The sequence below is a fragment of the Scardinius erythrophthalmus genome, assembly GCF_964197995.2.
Source record: "Scardinius erythrophthalmus genome assembly, chromosome: 17".
Lineage (NCBI taxonomy): Eukaryota > Metazoa > Chordata > Actinopteri > Cypriniformes > Leuciscidae > Scardinius > Scardinius erythrophthalmus.
Genome location: NC_138237.1, coordinates 38,345,395 through 38,360,222, shown reverse-complemented (window position 1 = coordinate 38,360,222; position 14,828 = coordinate 38,345,395). Strand labels below are relative to the sequence as shown.

Genomic DNA, 14,828 nt, shown 5'->3' with positions numbered 1-14,828 from the left:
CTGTTACAGCACTAGAGTCCCGATTCTCTTCTCTTCTTTGTGTGTGTGTGTGTGTGTGTGTGTGTGTGTGTGTGTGTGTGTGTGTGTGTGTGTGTGTGTGTGTCTCCTGTGTACTCCTCTCCTCTTCTCTTCTTCACCTGTGTGTGTGTCTGTCCTGTGTTCACCTCTCCTCTTCTTCACCTGTGTGTGTGTGTGTGTGTCCTGTGTTCACCTCTCCTCTTCTTCACCTGTGTGTGTGTGTCCTCAGCGCTGCCGGAGCTGGACGAGCTCACCATGGAGCAGGTTGTGCTGGAGCTGGAGAGCCGGTGTCAGCAGAACATGCAGCGGGCCATCGAGACGGAGGAGGGCCTGGGCATCGAGTACGACGAGGACGTGGTCTGTGACGTGTGCCGCTCGCCCGAGGGGGAGGACAGCAACGAGATGGTTTTCTGCGACAAGTGCAACGTTTGTGTGCACCAGGTATTCCATCTAACAAATTACCCACATTGCATAGAGACAGAGCACATTTAGGCCACGCCCACACCGGCACAGTTGGATATTGGTACCCGAACCCATGCAGGACTCTGGTGTTAACCTCCCTATGTCCCATTGTGTGCATGCATGCAGTGAAACACCACTTGACACCAGGAGTCGGATTCACGAAACATTGCTTTTTTCTTATTATTTTCTAACTTAAGAGTAAAGTTAAGAATGTTTTGTATTCTCAAAAACATTTCTTAATAATATTCTTTTTTTTAAAAGGGTTAGTAAATCCTGTCATCATTTACTCACCCTCAAGTCCAAACCTGCATAAAGTTCTCTTGATTTTGTAGATATTTTATTGGCACTACCTGTGAATGTCTTGCCATGCTCAATAAATATATACTTGAATTTATTTATTTTTAACTTAACTTAAACTTTTTAATTATTATTAACATCTAAAGCACTATATGGGACTGCACCTGCGTATCTTTGCGATCTTATTAGTTCATACACGTTTTATTAACAAAGTTTGGGATGAGCACTTTCACATAATTAACACGAGTGGAGAAATTGATCGTTCCGGGGTGTGTGTGTCCCGTACACTGCTGTAACTCCTGCTTCACTGTCACAGTACGATCATCGTTGAAGAATCCACTAGCTAGTCACGACTGTTTCCCGAAACCGTATTGTTGCAAATTGGTCGTTCAACCACGTTGGTTAATGATGTCACACATGTGTTGGAGTAATAACTTCTTCTAATGAATCTGTTTGAGATCGAATTAATGCGAGATGTTCTGCTATAAATTACGGACTGGCATCTGAGGACTATTGCTCATCTTTCTCAGTTATTTTGCTTTATTTCCAGATTCAATCATAGACTCGTTCTTACACACTAGAGCTCGTTCACACACGCGCACTCTTCAACAACTACGCTTTAAATCTCTAAAAGACGTAAATGACATTTGCATGTGTTCTAAGTTAAAGACACAGGTTGTCCTGAATGTCAGCTTGATTATTTTGCTCAAGATCAGGATTTATTGAGTCCACACGTCATGAAAACTAGAAACTCTTCTTCTAACCACAGTTCGAGATCTGTCACACACACACACACACACACACACACACACACAACTCTGAGATGCTGTTTGCGAATGTTCGCTGGAACGATGGTTTGGGGAAACACAGACTCGTTGAACTATGATGATAACGACAGAACTTGCGAAAATAGTTGGCTAACGCTGCTTTCGGGAAACACACCCCTGATTTGTGCACATTATTGGTTGTGTTTAGAGAAGAACTGTTTTCTCCTCCTGCAGGCGTGTTACGGGATCCTGAAGGTGCCGCAGGGGAACTGGCTGTGCCGGACCTGTGCTCTGGGAGTGCAGGCCAAATGTTTGCTCTGTCCCAGAAGAGGAGGAGCTCTCAAACCCACTCGCAGTGGAACCAAGTGGGTCCACGTCAGCTGTGCCTTATGGATCCCTGAGGTATCAAATTAAGCTAGTCTGGGGATTGTGGGTATAAGTACGGGTGTAACAATACGTCGATATGGATCGATGCATCGATCAAACGTCTAACGATATGATGCATCGATGCCACAAGTAAAATATCGGTATGCGGTACCTCTATTTTGACACTCTCCTCGTCCTTACGTAACGTCTGTCTACACATTTCTGCCAAAGAGCACATGTTCGCTTACTCACCATACTGTCTGCCAGTGTGTCTTTGAATGAACTTTAATTTAGTACGTAACCTGTATTTTTATAATAGTTATTATTACTTAATCAAAGCAACCCAGCTGCAGTTTGATTGATAGTTGTCTGTTTTTGCAAATTAACTCTTCTATTGTCCCAAATGGGAGAGGGTGTGCAATTTTCAAAGAGTTTAATTAAACGTTCATATTATATATTTTGGTTGCATTTGTGAGTTAATAAAAATGTAACTGGTTGTGTAAACTTGGCACATAATATCTAAATAGTAGATATCGATATAGCCCTGAATCGAATCGTATCACAGAATTTTTTTTGACAAATATCGTATCGCTGACTGAGAAAATCGATATCATATTTTATTGTGATTTACAGCCCTAGTTATAAGTGGTGTTTAACCCAGAACCTGAAGCTAAAATAGGTGTTTTTCACATAATTTGATTTTTTTGACTGTAAATTCTAAAACAATGTGCTATCTTAATGTGCAAGGTGTCATCTTTTTCAACAAATTACAGTTATTGACCATTATTGTGTGTGGTGAGTTTGTAAATAGAATTTAAATAGACAAAAATAAAAAATAAAACGAGAATAAATTTACTGATTTTTATTTAAGTCTGAGCGCGTTGTTGTCTTTGGAGCTCCATCGATTGATTTATAATTCTTGATTTCTCTTTAAACTCACTTACAACGAACATTTTCTACTTTTCCTCACCTCATAGTTATAACGCGGATTGTTGAGCAGACGCGTCTCAAGCCTAGTGATCCAACGCTGGATACTCTTATAGGTTACGTCCGTGGATCACGGCTGAACGCGTCTTCTCCGCACTCATTTAAGTTACAAACAAACATTTTTTCGCCTATCGTGCGTCTACTCTACACCCGTACCACTGAAAAGACGGATTATATCCAAGACTTAAGCCATAAATTAGTATTAATATTGATAGCACCACTGGTAGCGTCGTTGCTAACTTAACTTACTATCCATCTGTTAAAATGGCGAATATATCAAATGTAAGTAGTCTACCTTTTGGTGCAGGTGAGGACACATTTGAGCTGCACGCGGTGCAGTCTGAGCTGGAAGCTGTTGAGAAACAGATCCACGACCTTTTAGTAAGAAAAGCCGAGCTGATAGACCGGCGTTTGGCTCTCGAAACATCACGTGCCGAGGCACACAAATCAGAGACTAACGTTACTAACCCGCTGACTCCGACCTCGTCTACTCCGTGCGTTCCTCAACATCGGTCCCGAACGTCGAGGTCGCGATCAGCCATGGTCTCGTTCACTCCGGCTCCAACATGCCATCACGAAGCCTGGATTTTTCCGCAGCGGAAGTCGCGAGTCAGGTCTAGACCAAGAAAACTCTCTCCGACCCTCCCGGTTTTCGAGATATCCACACAAAACTGCTTCTCCCCTCTTCGCGAAACAGAACGCGATGCTGTGATCATCGGCGATTCCATCGTTCGACACGTACACGTTACGTTAAATAAAAGTAAGGTGCATAGTCACTGCTTTCCTGGTGCTCGCGTTTCTGAAATCGCTGCTCACGTTCCCGAGATTCTGAACGAGCGCGTCGGAACTGTGGTCCTGCACGCGGGAGGGGCCGACATCAGACTGCGCCAGACGGAGGTTTTGAAGAAAGACTTCAGGAATCTGATCGATACGGTACGCAGCACATCGCCTGATATAACGATTATTGTGTCAGGACCGCTTCCCACGTATCGACTAGGTCATGAAAAGTTTAGTAGATTATTTGCGCTTAATGAATGGTTAATGTCATGGTGCAATGAGCAGAAACTTCTCTTTGTAAATAATTGGAATCTGTTTTGGGAGCGTCCTAGGCTTTACCGTGCTGATGGCTTACACCCAAGCAGATTCGGATCGGATCTTCTGTCAGATAACATCTCCAAAATGTTAAATACCTTTTGACTAGTAAACAAAAGTCCAAATCATAGTCTCTGCTGCACCAATTTAACTGATATAAATAGTGTAGAACATTGCATAGAAACTGTGTCTATTCCTCGTTTAGTGAGATCAAATCATAAATCTACTGCAGGATCTAGAAAAAATCTAATTGTTATTAAACCAGAAAATGTTGCTATTGATAATCATAAACAATTTTTAAAGCTAGGTCTTCTAAACATTAGATCACTCACACCTAAGGCAGTTATTGTAAATGAAATAGTCACAGATAATAGCTTCGATGTACTTTGCCTTACTGAAACCTGGCTTAAACCAAATGATTATTTCGGTTTAAATGAGTCTACTCCATCAGGATACTCCTATAAGCACGAGCCCCGTCTGAATGGTCGTGGCGGCGGTGTTGCAACAATCTATAGAGATTTTCTCAATGTTACTCAGAAAACGGGTTATAAGTTTATTTCATTTGAAGTACTTGTACTAAATGTTACGCTCTTAGATGTTCGAAAAACATCCCTATTATCTCTAGCCTTGGCTACCGTATATAGACCACCAGGGCCTTACGCTGATTTCCTAAAAGAGTTTGCAGATTTTCTCTCAGACCTATTAGTTAACTTTGCAGACCTATTAGTTAACTTTGATAAAGCATTAATTGTTGGAGACTTTAATATCCATGTAGATAATCAAAATGATACGTTAGGGGCTGCGTTTATAGACTTATTAAACTCCTTTGGGGTCAAGCAAAACATTACCGGACCGACTCATCGATTTAATCATACACTCGATTTAATTATATCACATGGAACCGATCCAACCGATATAGATATCATTCCACAAAGTGACGATGTCACTGACCATTACATGGTAACTTGCATATTACGTACTCCTGTAATATATCATGCTGCGCCGCGTTATCGATTAGGCAGAACAATCCTTCCATCCACCATAGATAATTTTTCAAACAGCTTATCGGATCTGTCTCAGCTGCTCAGTGAACCCAAACAAACAGATGAACTTGAGGAATTAACTAGCACTATGAGCACCATTCTCTCTGGATCATTGGATATTGTTGCGCCCATTAGATTAAAAAAGGTCAGAGAGAAAAGTAAAGCACCATGGTACAACAATACTACGCGTGTTCTAAAGAGAGAAACCCGTAATTTAGAGCGTAAATGGAAACAAACTAATTTAGAGGTCTTTAGAATCGCATGGAAAGACAGTATGTCACGTTATAAAAAGGCCCTAAAAGCGGCCAGGGCTGAGCATCTACGCAAACTAATAGAAAACAACCATAACAATCCTAAGTTCTTATTTAACACCGTGGCGAGACTAACAAATAAACAGATGTCTCCTGAACAAAGTATTCCATTACAGTTTAGTAGTAATGATTTCATGAAGTTCTTCACTGAGAAAATAGAAAACATCAGAACCACAATTGTAAACGTTCAATCCTCAATCGCGCCTTATAATTCAGCCTCAATTATCACGCCGCAAGAACAATTACAGTGCTTTTCAACTATAGAACAAAAAGAGTTAAATAAATTTATCATTTCCTCTAAAACAACAACATGTTTATTAGATCCCATACCAACTAAACTATTGAAAGAAGTGTTACCTGTAGTGGAAGAGCCTCTCCTCAATATTATTAACTCGTCTTTATCTTTAGGTCATGTTCCAAGAACATTTAAACTGGCAGTTATAAAACCTCTCATTAAGAAACCACAATTAGATCCGAATAATCTAGTAAATTATAGACCCATTTCAAATCTACCTTTTATGTCTAAAATACTAGAAAAAGTTGTGTCCGCTCAACTGGGCTCTTTCTTACAAGAAAATGACACCTATGAAAAGTTTCAGTCTGGGTTCAGGCCGCATCATAGCACTGAAACTGCGCTCGTTAAAATCACAAATGATTTACTTTTAGCTTCTGACCAAGGCTGTATCTCAATATTAGTTTTACTTGATCTTAGTGCTGCGTTCGATACTATAGATCATACAATACTCTTAGATCGACTACAAAATTATACCGGTGTTCAAGGACAAGCATTAAGCTGGTTTAGATCGTATTTATCTGACCGCTACCATTTTGTTTATTTAAATGGAGAAAAATCGATCATAACTCCAGTAAACTATGGAGTGCCGCAGGGATCTGTGTTAGGCCCTCTATTATTCTCGATATATATGCTGCCACTTGGAAATATTATAAGGAAACATGGAATTAGTTTCCATTGTTTTGCTGATGACACTCAAATTTATATTTCATCACGGCCAGATGAAAACGCTAAATTATCCAAATTGACAGAGTGTGTTAAAGATATAAAAGATTGGATGACGCATAATTTTCTTTTATTAAATCCAGACAAGACAGAGGTACTACTTATCGGTTCAAAAAACCACCCACAAAACCTCTCACAATACAACTTTAACATAGTAGGATGTCCTGTTACTTCATCCTCTACAGTAAAAGACCTGGGTGTTATATTAGACTGCAACCTGTCTTTTGAAAATCATATTTCATATGTTACAAGAACAGCCTTTTTCCACCTTAGAAACATTGCTAAGCTACGTAATATGCTATCAGTTTCTGACGCAGAAAAGTTAGTTCATGCATTCATGACCTCGAGACTAGATTACTGTAATGCGTTATTAGCCGGTTGTCCTGCATCCTTAATAAACAAGCTACAGTTAGTCCAAAATGCCGCCGCTAGAGTTCTAACTAGATCAAGAAAATATGATCATATAACACCGATTTTATCATCCCTACATTGGTTACCTATAAAGTCCCGTATTAATTACAAGGTATTGCTACTGACTTATAAAGCCCTAAACGGCTTAGCTCCAGTCTATTTAACCGATCTTCTATCGCCCTATAATCCATCGCGCTCTTTAAGGTCACTAAATTCGAGGCTTTTGGTCATACCTAGGATATCCAGATCCACCAAAGGAGGGAGAGCATTTTCACATTTAGCACCAAAACTCTGGAATAGTCTTCCGGATACTGTTCGTTGCTCAGACTCGCTCTCCCAGTTTAAAACTAGATTAAAGACGCATCTCTTCAGCCAGGCATTCATATAATACTTTTAATCTTACAGTTAAATCCGACCTCTAGTTCATAAACGCCAGAGGAGAACTGGCCCCCGACTGAGCCCGGGTTCTCCCAAGGTTTTTTTTCTCCATTAGGTCACCTGATGGAGTTTTTCGGTTCCTTGCCACTGTTGCCTTTGGCTTGCTCAGTTGGGGATATTTGGGGATATTTAATTGAATTAATCAATCAACGATACTATTGATCAGCATTACCGAACGTAGACGTTCCACTAGAAACAAACATTGATGTATTGTTCTAATTTATTACTGTGAAGCTGCTTTGATACAACCTGTGTTGTGAAAAGCGCTATATAAATAAACTTGACTTGACTTGACTTTAGGAAAAAAAAACAGGAAAAATCCTGAACGAAAGAAACTAACACTTTAAAGTTGAAAAATGAACTATTATACATATATACAAGTCTTTTTTGTGACATTGGGTTGCACAGTTTTCATTTAGGACACTTTTTTTCATAGGCACGCACACACACACATGCACACACTACATGCTTAGATACGTGAAAGAGTAACAGCCACCCGCTTCCAAAATTTCATTAAAAATCATCCCAATCCCCTCTTCTGCTGTCTAACACTTCTTTCGCCATGTATTTGTTTGTTTCTTTTATTATTTTATGCAATCCAACACACTCTAACCTGCCGCACGTCGTATCTCTCTGTTCAAATCCTTCCATCCCGCGCTGCTGTCATTTGCAGACGGAAAGCATTACCGTAATAAGCCGTATATTGGCGAAAAGCGCATGTCTACTTTCAGGAACTATTTGAATTATTTTGATAGTGCAAACGGATGCAGAGTTACAGTGACATGAATACAGCTTGGTTGGCTGTGTCGTCGACAACACATCCGGTTTTAAAGGATTAATTTTAGGGATGGTTCGACAGTGAATCCTGGATGAGAGTATCATCCGAAACTCCAACATTTTGCAAGTTTAATGTGTAAAGTCAGCAAATTAAATGGTGATTGTTTACTTTATTGATTTGTTGTAGCCCTAGTTGAGTTGAAATTCACTTTTGATTGAATTTTGCCTCACAAATGATTGTCTGATAGAAGATGCAGTAAAGTATTAAAAGCAGAAAGGAAATCATAAACATGTCACCTTTCACAATCAGCTCACTCTTGTCAAGTGCTGCAGAACATGTGCACGCGTATTCATCTGGAAGACGACAAAGGAGAATTGTGATTAGCACGCAATAATGGATGAAGTCTAATTGAAATATTTCCTCTTTGTCTTGTCATGTGATTGAAAGGAAAGCTTTTGAGCTGGAAATTGTTTGGTCAGGTTGGGGGCAAGATGTTTCTGTAAAGGCGTAACAGATTTAGCGCTCTTATTTTACATGCAAAATGCTTCTGAATATCCAGAGGAGGACAAAAGAAGGTTTGACAAGAAGATAAGGACTCAAAGAGGGATTTTTGAAAAGCCTGGCCAAAATGGGTGTTCCAATAAAATGTACAGAAATTGAAGAGTGAGGGAGTAACAATAGCCGAATGATGAGGATGTAGAAAGCCACAAAAGTGAGTGAAAAGGCTCATTGAAACTGCCATGCGGCGGCTGATGAATGAACACACGAGTTTCCACGTCTTCCAGACGCAATGAATTTAATTATATTCCCCATTCCTGCTAATTTCATCTGTAACACGTTTGAGAGGATTGGGGGAAATACTGTTGTGTTACAATGCAAAGCTTAATTCCTTGATTGTAGTGTCGGGCATCATTTGAACTTTAACAATTCCGATTCTTATCGATTCCTATTTTCAATTCCGATAAGGTTAGACGTAAGGTTAAACCTTAGATATCATTCACATTTAGTCTTATTGCAAAACATTTAATTGTATCTGAATTTCATGAACAAAAATCAACAGGCTAAAGAACACTTACACAAGGAGCGTTTGCCTGTAGAAAAACAACTAGCCTAACTAATATACATTTCAAGCATTATTAAAGACAAGTAAACACTTAAAAAATTAGCCATCACAACAAATAGATACAACTGGACAAAGATACGATTGAAATAAACGGTTTTAAGATTTTCAGGTACAGAAACTAATCAAATGTAAAATAACATTGCGCTTTATAAATAAATATACATTACAAATATAGTTAAAGAAGTTATTCAGTCAAGAACGAGTGAAGTCTTTCAGTCTTTTGTTGTTTGATTAGGGTTATTATAGAGGAATATTAGGCTGCTGTCACTTTAAGAGCTGCACGGATCCTATAACTGCAAAGAAAACGACACGCGAGTCTTCTCACGCTTGAATGGTTTAAAGTCATATTGAAATGCTCACAAAGGAATCAATTAGAGTTTTAATGGTGGTCCTGACTCTCTGTGGTCATTAAAAATCCCAGGATGTCTTTCGAAAGAGTAGGGGTGTAACCCTGTCATCCTGGCCAAATTTGCCCATTGGCCTCTGTCCATCATGGCCTCCTAATCCTCCCCATATACTGATTGGCTTCATCACTGTCTCCTCTCCACCAGTAAACTGATGTGTGGTGGGCGTTCTGGCGCAATATGGCTGCCGTCGCATCATCCAGGTGGATGCTGCACATTGGTGGTGGTTGAGGAGATTCCCCCCTTCTATGTAAAGCGCTTTGAGTGTCGAGAAAAGCGCTATATAAATGTAATGAATTATTATTATTATTATTATTAATCTGATTCCTGACCTCAAGTATTCGATTCCAGAATTGGAACAGATTTTCGATTCACAACCCTAATTTTTAAAGATTTGAACTTCAATCTAACATGAAAGTGTCGCACCATATAGATGCTTTCTCTCATGCTCATTGTGCTGTAGATTCTGCTGTAGATCGTTTGTCCTCTTGCATCAAAATTAAATTGTGTTCTAGTGTATAGTTAGCTCTGCTTTTGTCTACACTAGCCGTTTTCCCACTGTTAGGCCAGTGCGAGCCAGTGATAACAGCGTGCAGAGCGGGGTCAGTAGCATCGAACCTCGAGCACCGAGCTCAAAATCAAGTTGCGTTTCCACTGTTGGGCCAGTAGGTACTACCTACCTGTTTAGTAGTGGTGTCAACAATAATCGATTCGGCGATGCATCGCAATGCGGGGCATGCACGATTCAGCATCGATGTGGCAAAGTGCCAAAATCGATTATGTCACTGTTTTAGGGGTGTAACGGTACGCATATTCGTACTAAACCGTTCGGTACAAGGCACGCATTTTCAACCCGAACGGTTATTTCAAATGAAAGCGCGTCGCGAGCGCGCTCATAATGTAGACGCTGGCGCGACCACAACATCAAATGGCAAACGCAATGTAAGCGGAACGAAACTGAGCTACTCGTGACGGACTGTTTATCAGTTTGGACCAACGCAGCGCGAGCCGATCTTATACTACACAGCGCTAAGAGATCCAGTAAAGAAAGCATTTGAACTCGCCACTAAAGTAATAACATCGCTGCGAGATCTAGTGAGAAACATTCACATTTCTCTGTTATTAACGGATCAAACAGCGCTGACGTGGAAACCAGGAAGAAACATTGTGACATGAATGAACTATCCAGTGTCCACAAATCTGCAATATTCACCATGGATTTACTGTAGTAACACTAACTGCAACTTTGGAAGTTTGGCAGCAATAGTAGGCTATAATGCTTTCAAGTAACGAATAACATTGCTGCCCTCAAATGTTAATCTGAACTAAAATAAACATTTGTTTATAAGCACAAAATATTACATTTAATTTTTTCCAAGGAGCTGTTTTGTTTTATATGCTCCTAAGAAGAGTCAATTATAGCTCCATCATTGCTCAAAGAAAAGAAATGTCATACTTTATGATGTTAGTTCTAAGAAAAAAAGAATTAAAAAAAAAATCAAGGAAATTTCTCTGGCATTTCTTTCTTTTTGCTGTATCGAAAACGTACCGAACCGTGACACAAGTGTATCTCGTATTGAACTGAACCATGAATTTTGTGAACCGTTACACCCTACACTGTTTATTTTCTGGCCTTGAGTTGGACAATAAAGTTGAAATTTAATTTCAAATGGTTCTCAAGCAGAGAGAAGAGAAACATTTCTCATTCAAAGCACTGAAAGCAGTGATTTATGCTTTCTTTGTCAGGTTTGAAAATGCCATATCCAATACCCTGTACCATTCAATTTTATTTTATTTAATGACATTTATGTCAAAGATACAGGAGAGTTATAATACACACATAGCAGCCAATAAAATCTGTTGTTCAATATCTGACTGCTTGTATTGCCTCATGACTGATGAAAATTTTGCCTTGTTGTGTGCAGTAGAATTTTGATGCATCGCAATGCATCGTAGAATCGAATTGAATCGAATCGTTATCTGGTGAATCGTAATCGAATCGAATCGTGAGGGCAGTGCCAATGCACACCCCTACTGTTTAGCACCCTAAAACCCGCCCTTAACACGCCTCCATAGAACAACGTCACACAACCATTTCACCAGCTGACTGAAAACTAGCTAGATCGCAAAATGAGCATGACAGAAGCGAACGTTTGGTTTTTACTTAGTCGGTAATTTTATCCCTTTAGTATGTGCGGTTCTATGAATATGCAAATGAGCCCCGCCTCCACTCACTCACTCAGCTCAGAGATCCACTCGCTGACGATCACACGTTGATCTGATTGGTTACAAGGTAGTTTGTGACGTCAGAAACACCAGCGATTTCAAAGCGTTTTTGAGACTGTCTTTGGTTCACTGCAGTTTTAAGGAGGAAATATTCAGCAATGGTGTCGACTTATGAATTTACACATGCTTTGTCTTAAAGCAGATTAAAAACACCACATAGACACATAAACAACATTAAAAGCTGGATTTTCACCACAGGGGGACTTCCTCTAATGTTTCTTAGGCAAGACAAACTACTTCAGAGCAACAGGGGGAGCTCACGAGCAGACAACAGGAGTAATGAGTTATACGGAGTTCATGTTATTCATGACATTTATGCAGATGCATGATAAGATTACGTATTGTTTACTACTTGTTTTCTGACTTGTTTCCATGTCCACACAGGTGAGCATCGGCTGCCCTGAGAAGATGGAGCCCATTACAAAAGTCTCACACATCCCAGCCAGTCGATGGGCCTTGTACTGCAGCCTGTGCCGGGAACACACAGGCACATGCATACAGGTGAGAGACGAGGCAGAATAACCTTTCACCTGCTTTAATGCTTTTAAAGAACTAAGGGAGGATTGGCTACTTCATAAAGTCCAGTCAAATTTATTTCTATAGCGCTTTTCATAATACACATTAGGCTATTTCGATGCAGCCTTACAGAGAATCAAGTTAATGTTTGTAATATCTTTAAGTCCCCCTGTAGTCAATAATTGTATCCCTTAAAACATCTTTGATCAGATTTCTTCTTGCTTTTAAATAGCTTGAATGTAATGCGACACCCCCGCCTCATTTAGTATTCGCGGTTCTATGAATATGCAAATGAGCCCTGCCTCCACTCACTCACTCAGCTCAGAGATCCACTGGTTGACGATCACACGTTGATCTGATTGGTTACAAGGTAGTTTATGACGTCAGGAACACCAGCGATTTCAAAGCGTGTTTTTGAAATTGTGACATTCAATCTTGTGTTCATATTTACGGTCATGTTCTTGTGATAAACATCGGCGCATCTCCTTTGACGTAGGAGCTAGCGATGACGTGTAATGGTGTAGAAGTGGTGTCCCATTTCCTAACCCAGAATCAGATCAGTCGGATTCATAAACTTTTTAAACATTTTCACGAATAATGGCTGAAATCTGGTCACTCAACTTTTTTCACTCCGCAGTTTAGCAAGTTGTACTGTAATGATATTTGGTCCTTGAATCTTTCCTTTTGCCTTCCTGTTTTGGAAGGACACGAGGGTGAGCAAATGATGACAGAATGTGAAGCGTTTTTGAGGTGAAACGCGTGCCGTTCTGTTTCCACAGTGCTCCATGCCATCCTGCGCCGTGGCCTTCCATGTGACCTGTGCGTTTGACAATGGACTAGAGATGCGCACCACTCTGGCAGAGAACGACGAGGTGCGCTTCAAATCTTTCTGTCTGGAGCACAGCTCGAACAGCGGCGCGAGTGCAGAACCGCGCCTGGATCTTCCCGGCATGCTTTCGGACCGTCTGAAGCAGGAACAAGCCGAACGGGAGAAAGCCAGCCATCGCAAGCAGAAGCTGCAAGAGCTTGAAGATGAGTTCTACAGATTAGTGGATCCCAAGGATGTTGCGGAAAGCCTTTCGCTGCCAGATTCTCACGTGGACTTCCTCTTCCAGTACTGGAAACTGCGACGAAAGGCCAACTTAAACCAGCCGCTGGTGGTCCTCAAGAGGGACGAGGTGGACAATCTGGCCCAGCAGGAGCAGGACGTTCTGTATCGACGACTCAAGCTCTTCACTCACTTGCGTCAGGATCTGGAGAGGGTGAGTGTGGCATCTCTCAGTAATCTATAATGATCGTTTCAAACAGGTTTCCTGAACATTATTATTCAGGCATTATTTGGGGATGAGTCATGATTTTCGAATATTCGATTAGTTGATTTCCATTTCATTGTTGAAAATTGACAGTTGAAGTCATTTTTACACCCTGTAATTTGGCTCTAAATCTCAGGTGAAAATTGTAATTTTGACCCTCCTCTACAAAACAGTGGATTACTGAGTACATATCTGTGACATTTAATATTTTTTAATATATCACTATCTATGTTTGCCTTTCTTCAGAAAGAATATTAACAAATTATAGAATTTGAGCCAGGGATGTTTCTGAAATTTGTTTGATTTGACATGGAATGACGCTACTGTGTTTGCAGGAATATTCACTAGCTTATTCATACTGTATCGTCATCGTGAAAACCTCTTTGTCGGGGTCAGTGTTTAACAAGACTGTTCAGCTTCAACCCTGATAAAAACTTTCTAGTAATCCTGAAGATCTTGATTAGCTTGTGCAGGTGTGTTTGATTATGGTTGAGCTAAACAGTACTAAAGTTGCCCAACCCTTTTCACCAGTAAAGGTACTCAGCAAATGAACATATTATTGATTATGAAGGTTAGTCACTGATTAGGTTAATGAGTTAAATACACTGGCAGAACCGTGGTGGCAACACTTACTTTCTCAGAGGACTTTCCCACCTATACTATGAATAATGAAGGTTTTCCATCATGTTTTATAGAAACATGCTAACTCCTAACCATAGCTATTTCAGTGACTGGTGTGTTTTCTTTCAGGTCAGAAACTTGTGCTACATGGTCACACGCAGAGAGAGGATCAAACACTCTTTATGTAACCTGCAGGAGAAGATCTTTTCCTTGCAGATTCAGCTCTTAGAGAAGGACCTGGTTGGAGGTATGGAAACTCTTCACAACAATCTCTTATGTTTTTCTTTTAATATTTTGATCTATCGGTTTCAATTGATAGCACAATATCTAAGCTGGAAACGAGTAGATTGTGAGAGCTTTAAGCAGTGTTTGGGGGTCAAGTTCATTTACGGCTAAAATAGGGTTCAAAATGACCCTTCAAAAATGTATTATTTTTCCTATTTATACAAATGGTCAGTGAAAGAAGGTGCTCAAACTACGGCTGGGCGATAAACGATATAACGATATCGAGATTGCGATCATTTATGTTGATAACGATGATAAGCTCTGGGCTTTTTTACTCTAAATGGATTAACCT

The 14,828-nt window shown here is 40.2% G+C and overlaps 1 protein-coding gene across 1 annotated transcript in view; it reads left to right on the top strand.

Moving 5' to 3' along the window:
- jade2 (jade family PHD finger 2) overlaps positions 1-14,828 on the top strand; it is a 62,036-nt gene that overhangs the window by 29,655 nt on the left and 17,553 nt on the right. Inside the window, 5 exon segments of the mRNA XM_081391783.1 lie at positions 248-459; positions 1,779-1,946; positions 12,186-12,302; positions 13,097-13,579; positions 14,381-14,498. Coding sequence (XP_081247909.1) covers positions 248-459; positions 1,779-1,946; positions 12,186-12,302; positions 13,097-13,579; positions 14,381-14,498 — 1,098 coding nt within the window.